We start from the raw sequence: 27,532 nt of genomic DNA on the forward strand, positions 1-27,532 counted from the left end.
TACTTCCCTCTGGTAATCATCAGTTTGTTTTCTGTATTTATAAGTCTTACTCTGCTTTTTGTTCATTCATTTGTTTTTTAGAGTCCACATATGAGTGATATCATATGATATTTGTCTTTCTCAGTCTGATTTATTTCACTTAGCTTAATATCCTCTAGATCCATTCATGTTGTTGCAGATGGCAAGGTCTCATCCTTTTTATGGCTGTGTAATATTCCATTCTCTGTATACCACATCTTTATCCATTCATCTATTGATGAACATTTAAATTACTTCCGTATCTTGGTTGTGGTAAATCATGCTGCAGTGAACATAGGAGTGCATATATCTTTTCGAGTTAGGGTTTTGTTTTCTTGTGGGTAAGTATCTAGTAGTGGCATTTTTGGATCATACGGTATATCTAACTTTTTGAAGAACCTCCATACTGTTTTCCATAGTGGCTGTACCACTTTACAATAGCAATGCATTCTGTTGAATTTTTGAATTTTTCTGAAGGTATGATAATAGGTTTTTAAAAATTTCCTTCTGTTTCCTACTTTGTCTCTGGAGTCAGTTTTTTTGTGTAATTGGTCTCATTTTCATACTTATGGCTTTCAGGCTTTTGTCAAATGTCTGGTGAGCCTTAATAGTTCATTAGTTCATTCAGCAGTGTTATATTAAGTGTCAGCTCTGTGCCAGTCTGCTTTTGGTGTTGGGGATATAGTAGTGAATGACAGAGTCAAAAATGTCTGTCTAGGTAACTGTTATTCTAGTTGGAGGAGTAGCCACTGAAATGTCTAAATTCTGTAGAAGAATAAACCAGGAAGGGGATAAGAACTGCATAGGGAAGAGTTTGATTTAAAATAGAGGGGAAATAAACAAACAAACAAATAAATAAATAAGAGGGGTTAGCATTATATGTCAGGTATACTCAAATAAGTGAAATAGAGTGGTTAGGTAAGGCCTCACTGATAAGGTGACATTTGAGTAAACATTAAAGGCAGTATGGGAAGGAACTGTGCAGAAATCTGGAGGAGAGAATTATGGGTAGAGAAAACAAGTGTTAGGCTAGAGGCAGGAGCATAGCTGTGAGGTTAGCCTGGAGTGGGGAGGGAAAAAGTAGTGGGGGTTGAAAACAGCAATTGTGGAAAGTCACAGAGGTTGGGTTTTTACTCCAAGTGTAATGGGTATAGAGGGTATAGGGTAGAGTAGTAAAATGATGAAAGATTTATGATTTATCAAGAACCCTTGCAGCTATGTTTAGAGTACGTATGAGGGAAATGGGGGTGAGGGTAGAAGTGGGGACCTTTAGGAAGTGATTGTAGTAATCATGAGAAATGATGCTATTTGGATCAGTAGTGGATGTGGTGAGAAGTGGACAGTCTGGATCTACGTTGAAGGTAGTCAGTAGTATTTACCGATGAATCTGAATGTATGTATATGACAGATGAGTAGAAGGATTATTTGATTTCATGTTCTTGACTTGATCAACCAGAAGGAGGGAGTTGCTGTTAGTAAGGTAGGGAAGACTTCAAGAGGAAGCAGGTCAGTGTGAGAGAGATTAGAGCTATCTCATAGTGGTACTTAGATGTCCATTAAACATAGAAGTAGACATTGTAGGCAGCTTCTAAATAAACATTGATCCAGACTGGAGATGATGAATTTGGAATATAGATGGTTTTTAAAGCTGTGAAATTGAATGAAATTTCCAAGACAGTTTAGATAGAGAAGGGAAGAAATTTGAGGACTAAATCCTGGGGTCTTTTACTCTTAAAAGCTTGAGAAGATGGTAAACCAAAGGAGACTTAAAAAGGAGTTGCTAGTGAGGTAGATGAAAAATTAGATGAGTGTAGTGTCTTGGAATGTAAAGGAAGTATTTTACAAAGGAAGTGACTGGCTATGTAATTTGCAGCTAATGGGTCAAATTCTGTAGATGTAGCAATGTGAAAATCGTTAATGACTTTGATGAGCAATTTCTGTTTAGTGGTGGAAATAAAGACCTAATTTGAATGAAAATGAGAGAATAGGAGAACAGGAATTGGAGATAACAAGTATAGATAATTTTTTTGAGTAAAGGGAAAGAAATAGGATAGTGGGTAGAGGGGGAAAAAAGGGAAGGGACCCATTTCTCAAGGTATGAGGTTAAGGGCGCCTGGGTGGCTCAGTTGGTTAAGTGTCTGCCTTCTGCTCAGGTCAGGATCCCAGGGTCCTGGGTGAAGCTCTGCATTGGGTTCCCTCCTCTGCCTCTGCCACTCCTCTGCTTGTGCTCTCACTCTTTTTCTGTCAAATAAATAAATAAAACATTTTTAAAAAGGATATGAGATGTTAGAGTATATTTATAAGCTATCTGGGAGTTGAGTACAGAGGGAAAAATCTGTGAAACTGCACAGAGACAGAATACTTGACTGTGAGATGACCTTGAGGAGTGGAAAAGAGAAGATAGAGCATACTAGTGGAAGAATATCAACAAGTATTTGGTACTTACTCTCTCCCAGGCACCATTTTGGGACCCTGGAGTATTTTGTGGAACAAAATAAAGGTCTTTGCTCTCTAATGGGGCATTCTTAAGTTTGGTCTTAATAGGAGCTAGGACAGGTTGTCTGTAGTAATAGAGAAATGTTTGTAAGTAGGAGCTTCTGGGAAATCTTCTTATTACTTTTTCTAATTGAGAAACAAAAGCCTGGGGAGGAGTTATGAAGGAAAAACTGTTAGATACTTGAGGAGAGAAGGGAAGGTATGAAACACACCTCCAGAGTGGGAGAGAGAATGTACTAGAATGATGTATGATTGTTGCAAAGGTTACTGTTAGAAATTTAAAGACTAGCATTTCTTTAGCCTCATCAGCTGCACAGGTAGGGCATAGAATAGGTAGGGCACTGGATTTAACAAAGTGATTTAGTAATGACAAGGTGAAATGAGAGTGGGACCAAGGGAATTGAGTGTATGCATGAGAATGATTTTGATGATCTTGACATTTAAGCTAGCATATGATGGAAGTGAGTAGAAAAAGGAGGTAGGAGGGATAGTGAAAAGTGGTAGGATGAATAGATTGTAGGTTGCAGTAGGTTGAAGAATTTTTGGTGCTCAGGAACTAGAAAAGTGAGCTGGAAGGTTAAGAGGTGGGGGTCAAGAAGTGGGATATTTGGAGTTGAGATTTTGGAGGGATTTCAGTTATTGATAAAACTTATTGGTAAAAGATATGAGTAGCTAAGATAGAAGGAGGACAAGATCTTGGGGAAAGAGGACTCAAAGAATGGAGATGCTAGGGTTTTGTGGGGATTATCTATGAGGATATTGAAATCACCAAGTATTAATATTGTTGGAAAGAGCAACAGTGAGCCAGGAGCCTAAATAAAGTCTTTGAGAAATGAGAACATGTGACCTTGCAAGAGTTAACAGATGTTTATAACAAAGAAGGGGTAGCATAGCCTTCAGATTCAAGACTGGGTGTATTTAAGGAGGAGGCAGGGAGAATGGTTTGGAATTAGTAGTTAAGAGCAAAGAGGACACCTCTGGCTCTTGGTCCAGTGATAGGAATGAGAAAAAAAATCATTCATTAGTTTAATTATCTGCAGGGGAACAATATATATAATCAGGAGATTAGAAGACGAAGTGGGGATCCCTGGGTAGCGTAGTGGTTAAGCATCTGCCTTTGGTTTAGGTCATGGTCCTGGGGTCCGGGATTGAGTCCTACATCAGGCTCCCCATGGGGAGCCTGCTTCTCCCTGCTTGTGTCTCTGCCTCTCTGTGTATCTCTCATGAATAAATAAAGTCTAGGGATCCCTGGGTGGCACAGCGGTTTGGCGCCTGCCTTTGGCCCAGGGCGCGATCCTGGAGACCCGGGATCGAATCCCACGTCGGGCTCCCGGTGCATGGAGCCTGCTTCTCCCTCTGCCTATGTCTCTGCCTCTCTCTCTCTCTGTGTGACTATCATAAATAAATAAAAATTAAAAAAATAAAATAAAATAAAGTCTAAAAAAAAGAGAAAGTGAAGGGAATGTTCAGCAAATAGACTGAGGATTTAGGAGGTTTTGTTGTTAGTGAATGTTGCATTCCAGAGGGCACAGTAAAAGGGTTTCAGAATTTTGGGAGAGGTGTTAGATGGGACAGAATGGGAAGTATGTGGAACCATATAGAGATTAGAGTGTGGGGGATTAGAGGTAACAAGTGTCTGGGACTGTTAAAAAGAATAAAGGGTCCAATAAAGTTGATCAGTTCTGATTGTCTGAGGCTGTGTTGGTCAGTGTTGAAGTTAATTGTCAAGGGTCTTCTCTCCATTTCTGTAGATGAGGTTGGAAGCTGAGAGAAGGGCAGTATTAGAGCCCTTGGGCCTTGACCCTTGTGGGTGGATAGAGGCTGAAGGAGTAAGAAACTACTGTCACTCTGTGTACCTGGTGTGGCTTTAGTGGAACCAGTCACATTAAAAGGGTTTTACTCTATAGAGAGTGCTGCGTCTATAACAGCTAGTCTAGTTCTCACCAGACAGGAGCTGATAAAAAATTATCATCTGCCCACTGATGTCTCCAAAATCTGTTATCTACAACAGTTCAAGTTTCTCCATAGAATTCCAAACTGACTACATTAACATCCACTGAACAACTTCGTTTTAGGGATCTCATAGATAAATCCTCTTAAACTCAAATATCTGAAACCAAATGTAACATCTTTTCTCCTCATCAAATCTGTTCTCTATTTGTTTCAGAAAAATAGTTATTACCTATATGCCCAAGATGGATATTTGAGTGTCATTCTAAAATCTGTTCTTTTCCTCCTTCCCGTATCCAGTTGTCATATAGTCTTGTAAATCTTCTTTCCTAAATAACTCTTGGGTCTTTCTACTTTTTTTACTTCCAGCACCTTTCAGTTCAACTCACCTGCAACTCCTGCCCAAATTAATGAAATAACCTCCATTTTTGTTCCTCTTCCCTCTTCCTCAAAACACCCATTTTAGCTATATTGAGCTACATTGAGGTCCTCACGTATAGCACACTTTTTGACCTCTGCTGATATATCAGTGAGTTACCATTGTGGATTCAGTGTTCAGCATTAGACCCCCTCTGATAAGCCTTTTTTTAAAAGCCAAATACTTAATATAGATAGAATAATCCAAGTAGAAACTTTTGTTTATGAGATTTCTAGTAGATGATTAAACACCAGATCTTTGCTTTCTTCTAAAAAGTATAATTTCCATTAAAAAAAAAAAAGTATTTTTTTTAGGGAAAAGGATTTCTTCCTACGCAGACACTTATATTTTTGCTTGAATTATACCAGTTGCATTAATGTAGTCCTTAGATGGTCCTTTTATTGCTCTTTTTGTTGCCATACTTCTGATGATAAATTTTTTTTTTTGACTGCTGTTGTAGAGTAATGATGCTAACCACAGATTCCTTAAACATCTTCTGAACTCTGCTAATGAGTTGTTTTTTCATCTTTTTTCTCAAGTGGGAACTTAAGTTTCTTTTTGGTTGTGTTCTTTTGAAGGTACGGCTTGTAGATGCAGGTTTCGTCTGGACTGAGCCCCACTCTAAGAGACTTAAAGTTAAACTGACAATTCAGAAAGAGGTAAGCTGTATACAGTTTTCTCAGCATGTCTGAAGTGTAGGTAGTGAAAATGAGGGGATATTGGTAAGTTATCTTAGGGCTTGAATAGCTTAGGAGGAGAGATTACACTCTTAATTTTAACCTGAGGTGTTTTTTTTTGTTTGTATTTTTTGGTCATTTGCCAGATGATCCAAAGCAGCCATTGCTCATGATTAGTGGGTAAGGTAATCTTTTTCAGAGTTATTTTTATTAGGAAAAAAGATGGAAGTAAAAGCATGAGCTAAGGCAGTGTTTCTCAAACTTGGTCGATCATCATAATAATTCACAGTAACTGAATCGAACTGGATCCATCTGGACGTGACACCTAGGAATCTGTTAAAAAGCTGCCTAGATGGTTTCTGATGATTGGCTATGTTTGGGAACAATTAAGGAATGTCTTCTGTTTTTAGAATTTTCTTTGTCTTGTATTTTTATATATACATACACACATATAGATATACAAATTCTTCAAAGACTATTCTTCACAACCACTTTAACTAGAGGTAAATATGAAATGTTAATTTTATCCTACAATCAAACTTGTTTTTTTCTTGAAATAGGATTAACTTATTCTTATGACCTTTAATTTAATTGATTTATTGTTGATGTCCTCAAAACATTCATGGAAAAAGACTTTAAGTTAAATATTAACTTTAAATATTAAATATTTATTAAAACAAAGAAGAAAGGAATGTGATTTTTTTTTTTCCTTTTCCCCCATATCAGGTGATGAATGGTGCTATCCTTCAGCAGGTGTTTGTGGTAGATTATATTGTTCAGCCTCAGATGTGTGGAGATTGCCACAGAGTAGAAGCTAAGGATTTCTGGAAGGCTGTGGTTCAAGTAAGGCAAAAGGTATTGAGAGAAGGATGATAAGTGAATCCTTCATCTTGTATTTCATCTTTGTCAATTATAAACAGTTAGTAAAACCTCCTCCTTTCCCTTTTCACATCCTTGAGGAACCAGGGATAGTCCAGGTTTCTGCAACATTTACTTTTAAAAATAGATCACTATCATATTTTAGATAATCTTTAAAGATTGTTTTTGTTTTAAAAATCAATGTGCTATAGCAATAGATGGCCTTTTCTTCTTTTTTACATTTTATCTATTAATCTAATAATGTATTTATGTTTAGACTTTGCACAAAAAAACTTTCTACTATCTGGAACAGTTGATTTTGAAATATGGAATGCATCAGAATACACTTCGTATCAAAGAGATTCATGGTGAGTTAAAATTTGAAAGCATTTGAATTTAGGGCAGAATTAGTCCATCTAAATAAGAGGTCTTATCTTTATTGATAATATCTAGAATAATACTGTCCAAAAGAACAGTTTCTTTTGTTAGGAAGAAAAAAATCTTGGTTCTTTATCTGCACTGTCCAATATGGTAGCCACTAGCCACATATGGCTATTAAATACTTGAAATGTGTTTAGTCCAATGGAGGAACTGAATTCTTAATTTTTTTCTGTTTTAACTTACATTTACACTAAGTAGCTACTAGATGAGTAAACCAGTAACTGCATTAATGAAATGTAAAGTGTTATGATGAAAAATTCATCAAAAACTTGTTTTATGCAGAGATCAGTTTCTCATTGGAAGAAAATTATTTTTGAGATTTGTAGGTTCTTTTGTAATATTTTTGGTTTTGATATACAAATGATATAGTTAGATTTCTTAAAGGTGGAATTTAAAACTTGCATGATATCGTATCTTACTGTTGATATCATATACATATTAGATGATGGATGTATATTTCTCTAATAGTAGAAAACAAATATTCTTTAAAGATTTTTTTTAAAATTTTTTATTTATTTATGATAGTCACACAGAGAGAGAGAGAGAGAGAGAGGCAGAGACACAGGCAGAGGGAGAAGCAGGCTCCATGCACCGGGAGCCCGATGTGGGATTCGATCCCGGGTCTCCAGGATCGCGCCCTGGGCCAAAGGCAGGCGCCAAACCGCTGCATCACCCAGGGATCCCAGAAAACAAATATTCTTAAGCAGACTCTTAAGTTTCTTGTTAAAGGTTATTATTTTGAGATGGTACTTGCTGCTGGTGAACATGTACATACGTCGTTTTCCTAGTCTCTTAAAGTATAGGTTTAAAGATATCTGTTCTTGAAGGAATGACTAAATTCTTAGGTCGACTCCTCATTTTAAACCTGGGTGTTCCACTGTTACCAACTGATCTGTTACTCACATCTTGTATGTCTTGGGAAAGTACTTAGAAAAGTGTGGTCTTGGGTCTTTAAATGGGGGGAGATGTATGTAGTGATGTCACCTAAAGAAAATCTCTTAAGCTTTGTATTGACCTGAGTGCCTTGCCAGTAGACATAAGGTTAATAATCTAAATCTGTGAAACACAATTTATTTTTTTCTAAATTTTATTTATTTGAGAGAGAGAGTGTGTGAGCAGGAGCTGGTGGGGGATAGCCGCAGAGGCAGAGGGAGAACAAGACTCCCTTCTGAGCAGGGAGCCCATCAGCACTCAATCCCAGGACCCTGAGAACATGACCTGACCCAAAGGCAGACACTTAACCAACTGAGCCACCCAGGAGCCCTTAAATTGGTGAAACACAATTTAATGAATAATCTTAGTGGGTAAGGTACCTTGCTGCCTAGTCAACATAGTGCCTTGGCTATTTGCGGCTAGCCACCAGGCAAAAATACATCTTTGTTTTGAGTAATTCTGTTTTGAGTAACTCTTTCAAGGATAAGTAGATCCAAATATTCTAGCTAAGAAAGCAAACCACTATTACTCTGTTTCATCACCTGGCAGAAATATACTCAAAGAAGTTTTTTGTAGCAAAAGACTTGGATACATTCTGGGACATGCTTTTGTAATCATTTTCAAAACCAAAAATATTGTGAGTTTAACAGCCCTTTTTTAATCCAGAGAATTTAATCTATATTTTTTTCCCTACTAGTTCTTGGTTTGATTTAGATGAGTTGTTTGTTTGTGGTTTATTTGTAAATTTGTTTTTTAAAATTGTTAAAATTTTACTATTTACTTTTACTAGTAATAGTAAAAATTCACACATAGATGTATATGAATAAAAGACCTCTACATTCCTTTTATCTATTTGTTCTCCCCAGAGGTAACCCCTTAAAACAAGATAGTATATGTTTACTCTTTTGTGGGGCAGGGCCAGAGGGAAAGAGAATCTTAAGCAGGCTCCACACAGTGCAGAGCCCAACATGGAGCTCAGTCTCAAAACCCTGAAATCATGACCTGAGCCAAAATCAAGAGTTGATGCTTAACCACCTGAGCCACTCAGGCACCGCTATAATATGTATTCTGTATAAAAATAGTGATAGCAAAAAAAAAAAAAAAAAATTTAAAAATTAAAAAAATACAAAATAAAAATTGTGATAGCATTGGTTTCCCTTATATGTGGGAATTATTTTTTAGTTATATAACTATGGCTTCTAACTTTTGTGTCTTACATTGGAAAGCTTTCTATGCTCCCACTATTGTATTTTTAAAAGTAAATTATTTTCGAATTTTTAAGCTTACCAGTCGGAGTTTTTCCGAGGTCAGTCTATCCTTTCCCACTGATGTGAAATATCTCCTTTCTTACATACAATAAATTATTTTATATACATGGATCCCTTCTGATTTATTTTGTCCCACTGCTTCTACCACAGTATGTAAACTATATAATAATGTGCTCCCTTATTAATTTTTTTGGAAGATTTGAGTGATAGTTAATAAGAACATGGATTCTTGAACCAGATTTTGTGGATTTGAACTCTGTCCCACCAGTTTTTTCGCTGTGTGATCTTAGGCAAATTATTTAACTTCTCTGAGCCTCAGTTTTCCCATCAATAAACTAGAAAGGATGGTAATAGCACCTACCTCAGGATTATTGCGAAGATTAAATTATCTATGCAGAATAGAACCCCGCTTAGTGCATAATCTTTATTCACTTCTTTTCTGTACTTCAGTGAAACATTTTATAGTTTCCTCATAAAGATTTTTAAATGTTTCTAGTTATTTTTTTTTGGCTGTTCTACACTATTTGTTATTGCGGATTGCAACTTCGTTGCATTTTTATTTTTCATTTTAATTTTTTTAAGAGATTTTATTTATTTGTTTGAGACCGAGAGTGCTTGACCTGGGGGGTGGGTAGAGGGCACAGGGAAAGGGAGAAGAGATTCCCTACTGAGCAGGGAAGCCCAATGTGGTCCTGACCCCAGAACCCCAAGATCAGGAACTGAACTGAAGGCAGATACCCAACCGACTGAGCCACCTAGACCTCATGCATTGCTAAATTTTCAATTAATTCAAAGACTTTATTTATTAATTGGAAGTTTCCTTTATTTTCAGTTTCTAATAAATATCCTGAAGTTTATAAATTTTCACGAATATGTATTGGTTTTATAGCTACCTTATCCTATTATACATTGCATATTTTATTTTCAGCAAACATCTCAGCTCTTTTATTCTTTTAGGTATATACTTAGGTGTAGAATAGTTGAGTCATATGGCAAATTTATGTTTATCATCTTTCTTTTATATTTATCTTCTTAAGAAACTGGCAGACTGTTTCCAAAGTGGCTGTATCACTTTACGCTCCTATCAGCAGTGTTTGAGGGTTAGTTTCTACATCTCACCAACATTGTCTCTTTTTGTTCAGAGTCATTCTAGAGAGTAGTATGAAGTGGTACCTCATTTTGTGGTTTTAATTTGTATTTCCTAATGACTAATTATGTTGATCATTTTTTCATGAGGTTATTAGCCATTTCTGTAAATTTTTTGTTGAAATAACTATTCAGATCTTTTGTCCATTTTTTATTTTTTATTTTTTTAAAGATTTATTTATTTACTTATTTATGATGGGGGGGGCAGAGACACAGGAGGAGGGGGGCAGAGACACAGGAGGAGGGAGAAGCAGGCTCCATGCCAGGAGCCTGATGTGGAACTCGATCCTGGGACTCCAGGATCACGCCCTGGGCCAAAGGCAGGTGCTAAACCGCTGAGCCACCCAGGGATCCCCATCTGTCCATTTTTTATTTGGATTTTCTGTCTTACTAAATTTTAAGAATTTTTTTTTTTTTATTCTGGATACTAGTTCCTCATATTATATATGACTCGCAGATATTTTCTCCTAGCCCATACATAGCTTGTTTTTTCATTTTCTTAATGTTGTCCTTTTTTTTTTATGGTGATATGAACACTTAACATGAGATCTTCCCTCTTAAAATTGTAAGTGTATAATACATTATTGTTGACTAGAAATACAGTGTACCAGCAGTTCTCTAGAGCCTATTCATCTTGCTTATCTGAAACTTTATGCTCATTAATTGGTAACTTCCTGTTTCCTCCTTCTCTCCCCCATGGGCAGTCATCATTCCATTTTTTGATTCTACGAATTTGAGTATTTTAGATACCTCTTATAAATGGAATCATGTAGTATTTGTGTTTCTGTGAGTGGCTTATTTTCGTTTAGTATAATGTCCTGAAGGTTCACCCATGTTATTGGCATATTGCAGAATTTCCTGTTGTTTTAAGGCTGAATAGTATTCCACTGCATGTACATACCACATTTTATCCATTCCTTTGTGGTAGGAACAACCCCAAATGTCCATCATCTTGGCCACTGTGAGCAGTGCTGCAATAACCATGAGAGTGCTAATACCTCTGGGATACTGATTTCAGTTCTGGATAAATACTGAGAAGTGGGATTAATGGAACATAATAGTTCTATTTTAGTTTTTTGAAGACCCTCCATACTATTTTTCATAGTGGCTGCACTATTTCACATTTCCACTGGTGTGTACAAAGTTCCAGGTTTTACATTTCCTTAATGCTTGTTTACTTTTTAATAATAGCCATCCTAATGAGTATGAAGTGATACCTCATTGTAGTTTTGATTTGCATTTGCCTGATGATTTTGACCTTGAGCATTTTTCATATACTTTTTGGCCATTTATATGTCTTATTTAGAGAAATGTCTGTTCAGTTCCTCTGCCCATTTTTAAAACAAAAATATTTTAACTAATCAGGTTATTTTTTTTTCTGTTGAATTATAGGAGTTCCTGATATATTTTGGAAATTAACTCCCTGTCAGATATATGTGGTTCACAAATATTTTCTCCCATTTTGTAGGTTTCCTTTCCACTGTGGTGGCGTTTCTTTTGCTGTGCAGAAACTTTTTAGTTTGATGTAGTCCCAGTTGTTTTTATTGCCTGTACTTTTGGTATCGTATCCATGAAATGATCACCAAGACCATTGTCATGAAGCTTTTCCCCCTCTGTTTTCTTCTAGAGGTTTTATAGTGTCAGGTCTTATATTCGATTCCTTAATCCATTTTGAGTTGGTTTCTGTGAATGGTGTAAAACAAAGGCCCAACTTTGTTCTTTTGTATTAAGTGGAATCCAGTTTTCCCAATACCATTTTTGAAGAGATTATCTTTTCCCCAGTGTGTATTTTTAGCACCCTGTTGGAGATCAGTTGACCCTAGATAAATGGATGGATTGGTTTCTGGGTTCTCTCTTTTGTTCCATTGGTTATTACGACTGTCTTTATGTCATTATCAAACTGTTTTGATTATAGTAGCTTTTAATTTTGAAGCCAGGAAGTGTGATGTCTTTGGAATTGCAAAAGTTTAACATTTTTAAAGTAATGCATAAATTTTTTTCTTTTATCCATTAGGGTTTTGTTGTCATGTTTAAGAACTCTTGTTTATCAGTGTCAGAGATTTTCTTCTGCGTTTCTTCATATGTTTCATAGTTTTAGCTCTTTTTTTTTTTTTTAAGATTTTATTTATTTATGAGACAGACAGAGAGAGAGAGAGAGAGAGAGAGAGAGAGAGGCAGAGACACAGGCAGAGGGAAAAGCAGGCTCCATGCCAGGAGCCTGACATGGGACTCGATCCCGTGTCTCCAGGATCAGGCAGGCCCTGGGCTGAAGGCGGCACTAAACCGATGAACCACCCAGGCTGCCCTATAGTTTTAGCTCTTAAATTTGGATCTAAACCTTTGTGTTAATTTTTGTGCATGGTGTGAGATAAGTGTCTAAATTCATCTTTCTCCCTGTAGATATATCCTGTTTTCCCAGTGAAAAGCCTATCCTTTTCTCAATGAATTCCTTAGATCCTCTGTCAAAGATGTATTGATTATAAATGTTACGGTTTACTTCTGGATTCTCAAGTTTGTTCTATAGATCGGTATATCTATCCTATGCTAATACCACACTGTCTTGACTAAAGTTACCAAGTTTTGAAACTGGGAAGTATAAGTTCCCAACAACTCTGTTCATCTTCAGAATTTGGTTTTGGTTATTCTGAGTTACTTTACTAGTTAGCGGAGTTGTTTGGAAAGAGTATCTCTATAAGCATTTCTATAAGTATCTTTAAAAGCAGGTAGGTGTGCTTTTAATTTTCCCTTTGTTACTGATTTTTGATACCACTGCATTGTGATCAGGTAATATTAATAATTATAATTTATACTGTTTAGAATTTATTGAAATTAAAAAAATCTTTGTATGTGATTGTTTTATGAATGTTCTATGAATTTTTAAAAATAAGTATTCTTGGGACATCTGGGTGGCTCAGCGGTTGAGCATCTGTCTTTGGCTCAGGCATGATCCCAGGTCCAGGGAAAATCGAGTCCCACATTGGGCTCCCTGTTAGGAGCCTACTTCTCCCTCTGCCTATATCTCTGCCTCTCTCTGTGTGTGTCTCATGAATAAAAAAATAAAATGGAAAAAAAAAAAAGTATTATTGGGACCATGTTCTATAATCTCAGTTAAATCAACCATGAGAGTTATTCAGGTTTTATGTGTCCTTCCTATTTTTAATCAGTTTGGTTATTTTTGTTTTTTGGTATTTTTTTAAAATTATTTTTTAAAATTTCATTTTATTTAATTCATTAACATATAGTGTATTATTAGTTTCAGTGGTATAGTTCAGCGATTCATCAGTTGCATATAACACTCAGCTCTCATTACATCATTTGGTCCCCTTAATGCCCATCACCCCATCCCCCATCACCTCACCCACCTCCCCTCCAGCTACCCTCAGTTTGTTTCCTATAGTTAAAAGAGTCTCTTATGGTTTATCTTCCTCTTGTTTTATTTTTCCCTCCCTTACCCTATGATCCTCTGTTTTGTTTCTTCAAATTCCATGTGAGTAAAATCATATGATAATTGTCTTTCTCTGATTGACTTATTTCACTTAGCATAATATCCTCTTGGTCATTTTGTTTTTGATAGTCTCATATTAGTCTGCCACAGTGATTGTGCATGTGTTAACATTTATTAACTTCTATTTCTTTTTAATAGTTTTTGTTTTCTGCATCTTAGTGCTGTGTTAGTAGATGCATTCATACTATCTTCTTGGTAGATTAATATATAAAATACGCTTCTTTGCGTGGTTTTTCTCTTCCCTCATCTTTTTTTAAGTAGGATACATGCCCAGTGTGGAGCTCAGTTTGGGCTATCCTAATCCTAAGATCAAGACCTGAACTAAGATCACGAGTTAGATGTTTACCTGACTGAGCCACCCAGACACCCCATTTCTCTCCCCCTTTGGCCTTGAATTTTATTTTATCTGAAATTAAGATTGTGAATCTTGTTTTCTTTTGTTATTATTTGCCTTGTTTGTCTATCCTTTTGTTAAATCTTAATTGATATATTTTTATGTTTCCTAATAATTTGTTTACTACACATTTAATTTGTGATATAGTTATGTTAGTAGAGGGGAATCTTATTCTGCAGAATTATTTTCATGTGGCTTTTCTTTTTTTTTTTTCTTTTAAGATGGTTTGGATTTCTATTATTCTTCAAAACAGCATGCTCAGAAAATGGTAGAATTTCTTCAGTGTACAGTTCCCTGCAGGTATGTTCTGAACCTAAATGTGATTAAGTCCAAGGAGCTGGGAATGGATATAGATTATATCCATCCCTCAGGCTTAGATGACTACTCTTATGTTAAAATATTTAAAATTGTAGTAGGAATACTTACATAATTAGTAAGCATCTATTGGATTAGCCACTTTATGGAAATTGTTAGCCAAAGAATATAGAAGAATCTCTTTGGGGAGCTAGATCTCACCCTATGATAAGTACTATACTGCTAAACTTTTGATTGAATGTATTTAAATAAGACACAAGAAAGATGGAGTTAGAGGGCTTTGGGGAGAAGCTTCATGGAAAAAGGGCTTAAGCTCCTAAAATGGGAAGTTTTAAGATAGGGTTTATAGTGAAAGGTGAGATAAGTGTGAACAAAGACTTGTGGTGGACATTAGTGTGGCTTTCAGTGGATGCTGTAAATAGACTACCTTGGTCTGAGCCAAGTGCATGTTTTAGAAGTTTTGAGTAGACAAATTGAAAAGAGGTAGGATGCGATTGGGTTGGCGGAGGTTTTAAAATGTAAGTGGATGAAATTAGGCTTTGCCATAGTGGGCATCAGGAAGCTATTTCAGACCTTGGACAGTGATGATTTGATTAGATAAAAATTGATATTCTCTAGACTATATAAGTAGAAACCTTCGTCTTTTTATTACTATAAACCTTTTTTCTTAACAGACACAAAGCCTCACAGAGACTGATCTCTCAAGATATCCACAGTAACACATACAATTACAAAAGCACTTTTTCTGTGGAAATTGTTCCAATATGCAAGGTACTTTTTCTCGTTTAATTAATCCATGTCTATAAAAAGAATAATTAAGGTAATTAATTGGTTTATATGTAATTATTAGCTCCTGAGTTCTTCTGGGACTGGTTAAAAATTTAGAATAACTTCTTAAAGAATTCCTTTCTGACATATTCACCCATGTTAAAAAGATACTGAAAAATAATAATGCTTAAGATTACAAATTGGCATACCTTTCATTTTGATCCTGGTGGACACATGAAAAGTTTGAATACAGGAAAGGACATTAAAATAAATATCAGTGAACCACTTTGAAGCATGTATGTAAAATGAAGTTGGGCATGATGAAATTAAACAGTATTGTGGAAATAAGATCATGGAATCATTTTTGTGATTTAAAAACATCAAATACTTAAAAGTAGGTTATCATTTCCTTGTATTAAGGTAAAATCCTGCTTCAAAAATATAAATGAATTAAAATGCAACGAATAGTTAATGAGCACCTACTATATAGAAGGCAGTGTATTAAGGATATTATTTAGAGGTCTCTACCATATAGGAACTTGTGTGTCAATATCTATTAATAATGATAAATGCCATAGTGTATTAGAAGCATTCCATATAAAGTTAATATCTAAGTATTTGAGTCTATTTCACTTCTTCATATCTAATTATAAGGGGTAAATCATTGCATCATTTTGAACATGAGAAAGTTGAAGCCTGGGGAGGTTAGATGACTTGCCCAAAGTTACATAATTACAAAATGAAGAAGCTAGGATTTGTGCCTAGGTCTTGACTCTAAAGCTTTAAAGATACTATTGCTAATTTACAGTGCAGTGTATAATAACAAGGATAAAATGATAGCTTAATACTGGGTCAGCAGAGGCGCCTGGCTAGCTCAATTGGTAGAGCATGGGACTCTTGATCTCAGGGTCATGAGTTCAAGTGCCACATTGGGCACAGAGCCTACTTTAAAAAGGGGGGAGTTGGCAACTTTTACTTTCTGTAAAGGACCATATGATGAATATTTTTGCTTTTAGGCCATATAATCTGTTTTGTATTCAGGTCTGCTGTTGCACATAAGTAGCCATAGGTAATAGGTAAATGAATAGCCAAAGCTATGTTTTAGAAAAGCTTTATACAGAAATGGGTGGTGGGCCAAATTTAGCCTGAGCTTAAAATAGTGAACATTTTCCTGATACAAAGCCTGGGAAATGTGAATCTAGATATGATGCCATCTTTAGGCCATGGGTTAAGTACTTGGATTGATTAATGCAAGTAACTGAATAAAAATACAATGTAAAAGTATTTTCATTAATCCATGGAGACTCTTACTAAGTTAGAAACAAAGTATTAGACTAGGTGCTATTTGAGATACACAGAAAGCCCATTTAGTGGAGGAGCCTATGATTGTGAATAGATACAGCTTAAAATATAACAAAGATTTTTTTTTTTTGTATTTTAATACAGTTTTAAAACAGGTAATTACATTGCTGGTAATAATGTACACATGGACACATGCTTTCTGGCATTAAATTTTGATTGCGTATTCGTGCATATAGCCATGAAAGAGAAACGTGGCTCTTTTGAAATTTATTTTTTATTGAAAGGCACAGGGAGATTTAGAAAATCATTCTCCTTCATGTTTATAATACTTTGCTTAGAATGTTCACTGTATTACCATAGAGCAGTAAGCATTCACACTTCAATAAAATTGAAGTAAACTTAATAGCTTGGTAAGTGAGATCTGGAAAAATACTTTTAAAGCATTTTTATTAAGACAGATACTCTCATCTTTAGAAGGAATAGCTTATTTTCTGTTTCTCTAAGATTTGATTTAGGCCCTTTGTTAATAGAATTAATGTTTTGGTTTGGGCACATACACTTGGTTTATATTGATGAGTGTTTATTGAAGATGGCTATTTAGGACTTGCTTCACTCTAAATGTTAGTTCTTATGCCTAGGATAATGTTGTTTGTCTATCTCCAAAACTGGCACAAAGCCTGGGAAATATGAACCAGATTTGTGTGTGTATTCGAGTAACCAGCGCCATACATCTCATAGATCCAAATACACTACAAGGTAAGTCTTAGAAAATATTTGTCTTGACAGTTTTATCCAGCAAGGAGTAATAGTTTATATTGTTAATTTTATCAGATATTCTCAGTGATATTGTTATGCAAAACTAGTTCAGATTTTTACTGCTGTTTACTTCTTTAAAAACACTGGAATTTTTAAAGCTTTTGATAAGTAACTCCTGTATTTTTTATTTGGAGAAACAATTCTGTGAACTTCAAAAAATTTTCTAGGTTTAGTCCATTTATTTTTATTGAAATTGACTTATTCACCTCATTTAATTTTTGTGAATAATTAAGTTGATTGCCAAGTTTAGTGTATAGCAGCTATTTAAGATTTGGAACATTTCACTTGTAATGCAGTAAAACATTTAGTTTAAATACGAATTTTAACTAATTTTATCATTATTACACATAATTTTTAACATTCCCTTTATAAAACATTTTTTTTAAAGAAGATTTCATATGGATAGGTATATCTCCTATTTCTTGATCTTTTTCATGTTTTTCCTGTAATGTAAGTTTTCTGTTATACAAAAAAATCAAGTTTATATTTTTTAGAAAGTCCTTTATTATCCTTGGCAATTAGAATTTGTAAGTCAAAGGTCTTTTGCGGTTTTGGGATGAATATCTGTCAGGTAGAACTTTATTTCCTTAATAAAGCTGCTTTTAAGCAGCTAAGATGACTGATAACCTTTCTAAAGGGCTAGCACATGAAACAACTATACAACTGAGTGGATCTGATCTTATTTATTTTTTGTTATTTTTTAAGTAGACTCTGTGCCCAGCGTGGAGCCCAACATAGGGTTTGAACTCGCGAACTTGAGATCAGGGGTCAGTCACCCAACAGAGCTACCCAGGAACCCTGATCTTATTCTAAAGGCACTCAGCTCTGTGGGGTTCTGATGATAGTAACTACTTAAGATATTATTGTCACTTAAGGGCACCTAGGTGGCTCAGTGGTTGAGCATCTGCCTTTGGCTTAGGTCGTGATCCCAGGGTTCTGGGATCGAGTCCCACATCAGGCTCCCTACAGGGAGCCTGCTTCTCCTTCTGCCTATGTCTCTGCCTCTCATCAATAAATAAATAAAATCTTAAAAATAGTATATTACTGTCACTTGAAATTTTTCTTGTGCTGTGAGAAGTTTGGGGCTGATTTATAAGAATAAATGGTACTCCAGAGAGTTGCCACTGTGGTCTCAACCTCATGTTTGCCAGTTCATATATATCAACGTCTTCCTGATTGACACGTTTGATGGCTTTTGAAATACTTCATTTTTTGATGTTCCATGTTTATACTTAGTTGCGGATATTGACGGAAGCACTTTCTGGAGTCACCCTTTCAATAGTTTATGTCATCCCAAACAACTAGAGGAGTTTATTGTGATGGAGTGCAGCATAGTCCGAGATTTAAAACGCAGTGCAGGTGCTGGAATGATATCCAAAAAGGTAAGTTCCATCCTGCCCATCTTTTTGCCCCCCAGTTTAATTGCTTTGGTCCCTCTTTTGTATTTTTCAGTTTCATAGTTTGTTAGGTAATTCCAAAATTTGGTTCCACAGAAATCTAACACTTCATTAGGTTTCAAATGCATTCCATATTTGTATGTTACTTGTTTTTACACATGGCCATTGTTATGAAACTTATTAGACATACACTGGTAAGTTTTTTTTCTCTTTAATGTTGAAAACATTTTTAAAAATGTTTATTGTGAAAAAAGCATTTCTTTGCTTTACTTTTGTATAGGAGGACGAAATGATAAGTAAACCTTTTTTTTCAAACATTTTGAATGTAAGTGTATCTTATATTATCAGTAATTACTGAATACTGCAATATGTATCCCTAAAACATAGGAACATTTTTCTTTTTTTTTTTAGGAACATTTTTCTAATCAAAGTATTATCATTCATATAAACTTAAATAATTTATATTCAAATTTCCTCTTTTGTCCCAAAATGCCTTTTATGGTTTGTTCAAATTAGTATCCAGTTAGGGACCTTATATTGAATGTGAATGTTCTACCTCCTAAATCTTTTACTCCCCCTTCGCTCTTGTTTTCCTTTAGGATATCAACTTCCTAAGGCAACTGGGGCATTTATCTTATGAATCTCTTACTGTTTTCTCTTGATATTATTTAGCTTTCTTAATTTCTTGTATTTCTTTTAAATGAAGAGTGGATCTAAAAGGCTTGCTTAAACTTGAGTGATTTTTGGCCAGAACATTTTAGAAGTGTCACTATGTGATTTTATGCTATTCTGAGTGATAGGCGTGTTTGGCTGTTTCACTGATAGCCAGATCTCTTCCTTGTAATGTTATGATTTTTCTCCCTTTCCTATTAACTTGCTTGTCTTCTTTCTTTCCTTTGGGACATTCAGATTGTCCCAAATTTAGCCAGTGGGAGCTCCTGTGCCTTAATTTTTTTTTTTTTAACAACTTTTTAAGAGCAGTTTTAGCTTAATAGCAAAATTAAGAGGAGATAAGAAATTTCCCATATACCTCTTGTCTCCACATATGCCATAGCCTCCTCCATTATCATTTGTTAAAATTGATGAGTCTACATTGATACTTGATACTCAACCTAAGTCCACAATTTAAGTTATGTTTCACTCTTAGTTTTGTACATCCTATGGCTTTGGACAAATGTATAGTGACGTTTCCATTATAATATTATACACGTTTTTTCCTCCTCTAAAAATCCTCTGTGCTTTGCCTGTTTATCCCTCTCTCTCTCTCCTGACCCCTGGCAATCATTGATCTTTTTACTGTCTGTAGTTTTGCTTTTCTCAGAATATTACATAGTTTAGATTAGAACCATATAATCTTTAAATGCCAAGTAACATTTCATTGTGTGGATTTACTGCAGTTTGCCCATTCACCTAGTAAAGGACATCTTGGTTGCCTCAAAGTTTTGGCAATTATGTATAGACTTGCTATAAACATCCTTGTGTTTTTAGCTTTTGTGGAGACCTAAGTTTTCAACTCCTTTGGGTAAGTAAATACCGAGGAGCATGTTTATTGTATCATTTGGTAAGATGTTTAGTTTTGAAGAAACTAGTAATTCACCTATTTTCCTTTTTTCTTTCCTAAATCTGGGAACTATCATTTATTTCAGTTTCTCTCTCTATCTCTTCTTTTCACCTCTTTGAGACTTGTTAATTCCTCAGTCTATAACTCTTAGTATTTTCCTCTTGATCCCATTTTGTAGGTCTGTTTTTGTTACTAAAAAGTATTGGCAAGTGCTGCATTTAATTTAGCCTGGAAATTTGAAATGTCAATTATAGTTGCTTGTAAAATCCTATGTTGGAAAGAGACTTTAATGATTTTCCAAATTAAAATTTCAAACTTAGGGGGCACCTGGGTAGCTCAATTAGTTAAGCATCTGACACTTGATCTCAGCTTAGGGTTTTGATCTCCAGGTCGGGAGTTCAGACCTTGCATTGAGCCTACTTAAAAAAAAATAATTTCAAACTTGGGATATTGTTTCTGCAACAGATATTAAGGACAAAAAAATTATACTTCACATAATAGACAGCCAAAAAATTAATTTTATAAATATTTGGGTTTTCTAGTAGTAGTAGTGCCACTGGGATTGCTAGATTGCTTTGTCTCAACCTTGGTTTTTTGAACCTTATATGTAAAACAAGGGGTTGTTATGATATTTTCTAGAGTTAAGATCTTTCAGTTATTTTTGCTCAGTCTGTATTACCCATCTCCCTGTGAAAACATTTGTTTTGTAAATTCTATATATATCTGTATTTAGATGATAGTGTTTATGTTTTATAAAGTCTTAAATAAAATCTTAATAAAGATATTTATTTTATGTATTCCTTATTTTTTTTACTCTGTATAGTAATTTGTTAATTTTTATAGTGTTTCAGAGAGCTGTAAAATTAAAACAGTTGCTATCTTTAAAATAAAAATTAGTGGGTTCCCTGGGTGGCTCAGTAGTTGGGTGTCTGTCTGCCTTTGGCTCAGGGTGTGGTGCCAGGGTCCTGGAATCGAGTCCCACATCAGGCTCCTCACAGGGAGCCTGCTTCTCCCTCTGCCTGTGTCTCTGTCTTTCTCTGTGTCTCTCGAATGAATGAATGAATGAATGAATAAAATAAAATTAGAAAAGCGAAATCAACATTGTATATGATTTCTGTGAGATAATTTGAGTTATGCTTGGATTATTGAAGAGTGCATTTTCTTTCTTGTCCAGCATATCCTCGGGGAAGTCTGGGTACAGAAAACATCTGAAATGAATACAGATAAACAATATTTTTGTCGCACTCATTTGGGACATCTTCTAAATCCTGGAGACCTGGTGTTGGGGTTTGTATTATTTTACAGTGTTTTAAACTGGCAACTATCATTGCAAATTTTCTTTAGGAGCCAGCAGACTAAACTGCTAACAATGTGTATTCCATAAAGAATTTAAGAGTTCTTAGGAGCATTATAGTTCACTTTATTGAACACTAAATTAGATTAGACAAAAGCCCATAGTTACTCCATTTTGACCATCATTTTAAATGATTTAATCATTTAATCTAAGATTTTTGAGTAACTGAGCCGTGTATATAGTTAGATCATATTTGTAGCTTTTTGGGGAAGTGGGTAGTTTTTTATTTTGCATATTCTATTGCTCAGATATTTCACTTTTAAAATATGGAAGCCAGAAATGTAACAGTTCTTTTTAGGCATAGGGCAGTCTATTCTAATACAGAGTTTATGAGCATGCCTTAAGCATTATTTCTGCTCTTATGCAATCTTTTTTTACTAGAGAGTGAGTTTTTTTTTTTTTTAAACGGAACTGAATTCTAATGATATATGTTTGTTTCAATTCTTTTACAAGTATATGGTAAGATGGACAGTGAAACTATGAAACTCAGATATCTGTAGAGGCATGTTTATTGTACAGTAAATTGCAAAACTTTTAATGTGGGAAATATTAAATGTTAATCTTAGAACTTTCAGGTGAACATATATTAAATAAAAAGTAATGTGGAAAGAAATGCTTATGTCATTAAGTGTTTATTTTTATTTCAGGTTTGATTTGGCCAACTGTAATTTAAATGATGAGCATGTCAACAAAATGAACTCAGATAGAGTCCCAGATGTGGTAAGCCTTCAGAGTTTTTCCTTTGAACCTGTGTTATAAAGAGAATTGATAATAATTTTTATGGGTAAGATGTGTGAGTTCACATTTATGAAAATAACAAATCAATTAGAGATTCTTTTGAAATTTCAGCTAAGGTATAATAGGGCAAGCCTTCACATTTAGTCATGTGTCTTTGCAGGGAAAATCCATGATTTGAGGTTTTTGTTGCTCTTAATAATTGAATTTCCCTTCTCTGTCAAAATGCCTGATACCATCTGTAGAGCAAAAATAAATTTGCAGCTAAAAACGATGACCATTAGAACTTAATTTAGCTTCATTCTTTTAGGCTCAGCTTATTTCACATATTGCTCAGTTTAAACATTTAGAATGAAAACCTAGATTTTTCAGGTTTGAATATAATTGCAGTTGAAAATAATCTTTACAGTGTTGAGTTTTAGAGAAAGAATGTTTGTGGAAAAGCCTGTTAAATTCTAACATGAGTTTTTTTTATAAGCAAAAATGAATGAAATGTGAAAGATCTTAATTCCTGGATTGTTTAATCTTCACTAATCTCTTTAGATGTGGGCAAAAAAAGTCATGGTATAAGAAGGACTCGCCTTCTTACCACCTAGTTGTGTTTTTATTAATTAATAAATTAGGATATAGAAACATAATTTTTAAAAAAGATTTTATTTACTTGAGAGGGAATGTGTGTGTGAGAGAGATAACCTGCAGAGGGAGAAATAGACTCCTTGTTGAGCAGGGAACTGGATACAGAATTTGATCCCAGGACCTTGGGATCATGACCTGAGCTGAAGGCAGACACTTAACCGACCGAGCCACCTAGGCATCCAAAAGTATAGCTCAGATAAAAGTCTAACAGGGTCAGTAGAGGAGATCAAGACAGTCATTCAAGATTTTGTATTGTGTAAAATTATTTTCATTTATTCCACAATTTCTTAAGCTGTCCTAGAACATATATTTGTAAAAGGTATATATAGTTCTATGAGTGCCTATTAGTAGTAATAAAAGGGAGGGGAAAATGTCTGCCTGTAATATTTCAGGATGATTATGTGAATGGTAGGTGAAATTTGAACTTTGATATAAAACAAAGACACAGAGGGGTTCCTGCGTGGCTCAGTTGGTTAAACAGCTGCCTTAGTTGGTTAAGAGGCCCCATTACTTAGTCACCATTTTTTTGTAACTTTGCAAATATTTCTATTACTTTTAGGTATTAATCAAGAAGAACTATGACCGTACAAAACGTCAGCGTCGTAGAAACTGGAAACTAAAAGAGCTTGCAAGAGATAAAGAAAACATGGATACAGATGATGAAAGGTCCTACTTTTCTTTAAACCTTATATATTGTCTCAAAGGAAATCCTTATAATAAAAATAAATCTGTATACTTTTTACATTTAATCATCACCAGATTGTTGCATTCAATATTACTTTTGTATTCTTATGGTGTTAATTGAATCAGCTTAAGAGGATACTCTGTTAATTGAATCAGTGTGAGGATATAATGATATTTAACAGATTGAATTATTATTTCCTGGGTTTTAGCCTGAGAATTGTAGCGTTATTGTAAACAATACATTTGAAAAGCTAAAATAAGTAAGTACCTTGTGGATATCACAAAGAGCAAGTGGGTACTTGTGACTTGGAATAAAAAGAAACTAGCCTGTTGATATCAAATACACTATTTTCAAACAATTTAAGGAGAAATGAAGATGTGTTCTAGAAAAGTATATTGGATGATCAAAAGTGGCCGTAATGAAGGTGAAGACGCTGATATCTAAGAAAATGAAGGTTTTTAAATAAAATTGAGTTGTGAAATTTGAGTGGGCAATAGCAGTATTTCCAAAATATAATCGCCTAATGTAATTTAAAATGATTTTTCATAAGTATATGTTAAATTGATTAGATATTGCAAGTACATATTTATTTCATGTATAGTCTTAAAAGTATATGTATTTTAACTTGGCCATAAGACTTTAGGGGAGGGATGGTAAAGTAGCAGGATGTTTTCTTACTGTCTTATATTTAATATCACCTTATATTCAATGTGTTTATTTTAATCATATAATCTTGAAAAAAAGATTTTTTTTAATGTGTCAGAGTATTTCATTAACCATTCATATGTGACCTTCAGATATTATTTTTAAAGATACTAATACTTGGAACACATTTATAGTGCTGAAAATGAAGGACACATAACTTCATACTTTGTCAGTAAAGATGAAATATTTAAATGTTTCTTTATCCTTCCATAGGCAATACCAAGATTTCCTTGAAGATCTTGAAGAAGATGAGGCAATTAGAAAAAATGTTAACATTTATAGAGGTTAGTGTTTTAGGAATGTATGATTTAGGTTGTATCTTTTGCTTTTGTGTAGATATATTGCCCCAACATAAGTATTTTGGTATCTTAAATTCCATAAGTGACTTCTGTGTGTTTTTAAAACTTGACTAAACATTTATAAAAAATAAAAATACTGTTGCAGAACAGTAAGATTTACTAATGTTGTTTTACCATATTTGATATCATTTGTATCCTACTATGATCCCTCAAATTTCTGATCCCTATACTAATGGATAATTATTCATACATTTATATCATTCATTCATTTAGTATAAATGCCTGCTCTAGGTATGATAAAAGAACTGCAGATACAATATGGTTAAATAATAGTAATGATGGTGGGGGGAGGCATTTTGTATATTTCCATGTTTGTATGTATTTGAAATCCTCCTTGTATTTTTTTTTTTTTTTTTAGATTCAACCATTCCTGTGGAAAGTGACACAGATGATGAAGGAGCACCTCGAATTAGTCTGGCTGAAATGCTTGAAGACCTCCACATTTCCCAAGATGCTACTGGGGAAGAAGGTGAATCGATGATGACACAATGAGATTGTACTATAGATGATTTCCATATCTGTAGGCTCAGGATGTTGGACAAAAATAACTTTTATTGTCTATTCCATCTATGCTTCCGTATTGAGAAGTAGAAATTTAGTTTTAATCTTGAATAAATAGGACGATTTTGATTGCTCACTCAGAGCACTGAAAGAGATTGATAGCTTTGAAGTTTTGGATAAAAGATTATGGAAAATGTAATTATTAATGATACTTAGGTCATTTTATGTGTGGAGTTTTTTAAGTTTGCCTTTTTAAGAGACCCTAGTATTTTTGCATACTGTAGCACTGTATTTGAAATCATATCTCAAAAAGTTGTGGTACTTTGGAAATTACCTAACTCTTCAATTATAAAACAAGCTTTTACATCATTTTACATTGATTGCTTTAGTAAAAGAGCATATGAAGGATCATTTTTTATATGAACTTGTTACACACTTTGATCCACATTAGATCATTTTTATGTTGTTGGGGTAGGTAACTTGGTGTTCAGTTTATTACTGGACATTTGGGGAAGTTAATCTATTGTATCCATAATAGTAACACCTTCAAAAGCTGTTAAATTAGGGATTATCTTAAATTTTATTGCAGAAGGAAATATATTTAAAGTATTTATGGATTTGTAGCAAATATAGGCTATTTAAAGGTTAAATAATTTGTACTTCTGTTATTTTTGTTCATGCCAGCACCTTAGAGCCAGTAGCTTGCTTGTGCATAAAAATGTCTTCCTATCACTTCATGCATTTTTGCTTTTACAATTTTGGTTTATAAATTGAGAAGGAATTATCTTTAAGTTTCTGTCATTGAATACATCACCATAAAAAAATTAGAATCCTGCATATATAGATAATGAAATAATAAAAATGATCTTTATGCTTTATAAAACCATGAATTAGACTTGAATGAGGAACACCTTCCATATCCTTGAAATAAAAGCATTAGCTTGAGTTTTAAAGTGTTCTGAGAATGAAGTATTAAGATCCTATTTCTGTAGTAAAGTCAGACTTAGTAAATATGTCAGAACTGTAAGCTAATTCATAAATTCTAGATATACCCCTACAAAAGGAAACTAAGTGCTGAGTGGAGCATTTTCCTTTTTTTAAGATTAGAATCCCCAATTCTGAAGTTACGGACAAAGGCCTGAACTTTGTATAGTGACTCCTGCTCTGTCTGCATATTTAGTTAAAATTTTCACTTGTGGTTTGTGTTTACCTCTTCTTCTATGTCAAGACTTTAAAAAGCATGAAAATAAAAATATTCTCCCCTTTCTTATGTGTCCTTGGAGTGATTGTATTAGTGTCATTTAAATGACAGCGTTACCTTATGCAGTTGTTCTAGGTGGAATTATTTAAGTACTTGTCATACGATTTTCTCAGTGAAAAATAGTTTCCCGCCAAATTTAGTCTTACTCTTTTTGATGTCATCTTTATGAGTAGTGAAACCTGTTTGTTGAAACAGAGCTGTGACAAGGTAAAGGAATGTAGCTAATAGAAAAAGCTAATAAGGGGATCCCTGGGTGGCTCAGCGGTTTAGCGCCCGCCTTCAGCCCAGGGCATGGCCCTGGAGACCCGGGATTGAGTCCCGCGTCGGGCTCCTTGCATGGATCCTGCTTCTCCCTTTGCCTGTGTCTCTGCCTCTCTCTCTCTCTCTGTGTCTCTCATGAATAAATAAATAAAATATTTAAAAAAAAATAAAAGAAAAAGCTAATAAGCCAAGAGTTCTCAGAGGAACATAGCCTTGATAAACCTACATTCATGCATGCATGTATTTATTTATTATTATGTTTTTATTTATTTATTCATAAGAGACACAGAGGAGAGGCAGAGACACAGGCAGAGGGAGAAGCAGGCTCCCTTTGGGGAGCACAATGTGGGACTCAACTCGATGACACGCCCTGAGCCAAAGGCAGATGCTCAACCACTGAGCCACACAGGCGTCCCAACCTACCCTTTTTATTTTTTATTTTTTTATTTTTATTTTTTTATTTTTATTTTTATTTTTTTTTCCAACCTACCCTTTTTAGAGTATAGTTCCCAGGCTGTGGGTTCCCACATACTCTTGTTGATGTCCCAGAGTTGATACAATTTGGGAAGGCTGGTATTAATTGAATTCTCAAGAAGCTGATTTATAATCTAGTTTATAAATAGTACTTTCTAAGTCAATATGATCAGTTAGCTTCTTTTGTAGTCAGTCTTCACTTGAAGGTGTTTTATAGGCAAAAGTTATTCTGTGAACAAACAGTTGAGGGAGAGAGTTGCTTGTATAATTTAGATATTTTAACAGCATCAAGCTAATC

General features: G+C 34.6%; 1 protein-coding gene across 1 annotated transcript in view; it reads left to right on the top strand.

Moving 5' to 3' along the window:
* The window catches only part of NMD3 (NMD3 ribosome export adaptor), a 32,315-nt gene extending 5,811 nt beyond the window's left edge, over nucleotides 1-26,504 (top strand). The window contains exons 5-16 of the mRNA XM_025425432.3: nucleotides 5,461-5,541; nucleotides 6,286-6,414; nucleotides 6,695-6,785; nucleotides 14,326-14,404; nucleotides 15,094-15,190; nucleotides 17,128-17,245; nucleotides 18,542-18,687; nucleotides 21,438-21,550; nucleotides 22,265-22,337; nucleotides 23,548-23,654; nucleotides 24,592-24,662; nucleotides 25,096-26,504. Of these exons, the coding sequence (XP_025281217.1) occupies nucleotides 5,461-5,541; nucleotides 6,286-6,414; nucleotides 6,695-6,785; nucleotides 14,326-14,404; nucleotides 15,094-15,190; nucleotides 17,128-17,245; nucleotides 18,542-18,687; nucleotides 21,438-21,550; nucleotides 22,265-22,337; nucleotides 23,548-23,654; nucleotides 24,592-24,662; nucleotides 25,096-25,229 (1,239 nt within the window). The 3' untranslated portion in view covers nucleotides 25,230-26,504. The remainder of the gene's footprint in view (nucleotides 1-5,460; nucleotides 5,542-6,285; nucleotides 6,415-6,694; nucleotides 6,786-14,325; nucleotides 14,405-15,093; nucleotides 15,191-17,127; nucleotides 17,246-18,541; nucleotides 18,688-21,437; nucleotides 21,551-22,264; nucleotides 22,338-23,547; nucleotides 23,655-24,591; nucleotides 24,663-25,095) is intronic.
* The last annotated feature ends 1,028 nt before the right edge of the window (nucleotides 26,505-27,532 follow it).

Source organism: Canis lupus, chromosome 34 (genome assembly GCF_003254725.2).
Source record: "Canis lupus dingo isolate Sandy chromosome 34, ASM325472v2, whole genome shotgun sequence".
Lineage (NCBI taxonomy): Eukaryota > Metazoa > Chordata > Mammalia > Carnivora > Canidae > Canis > Canis lupus.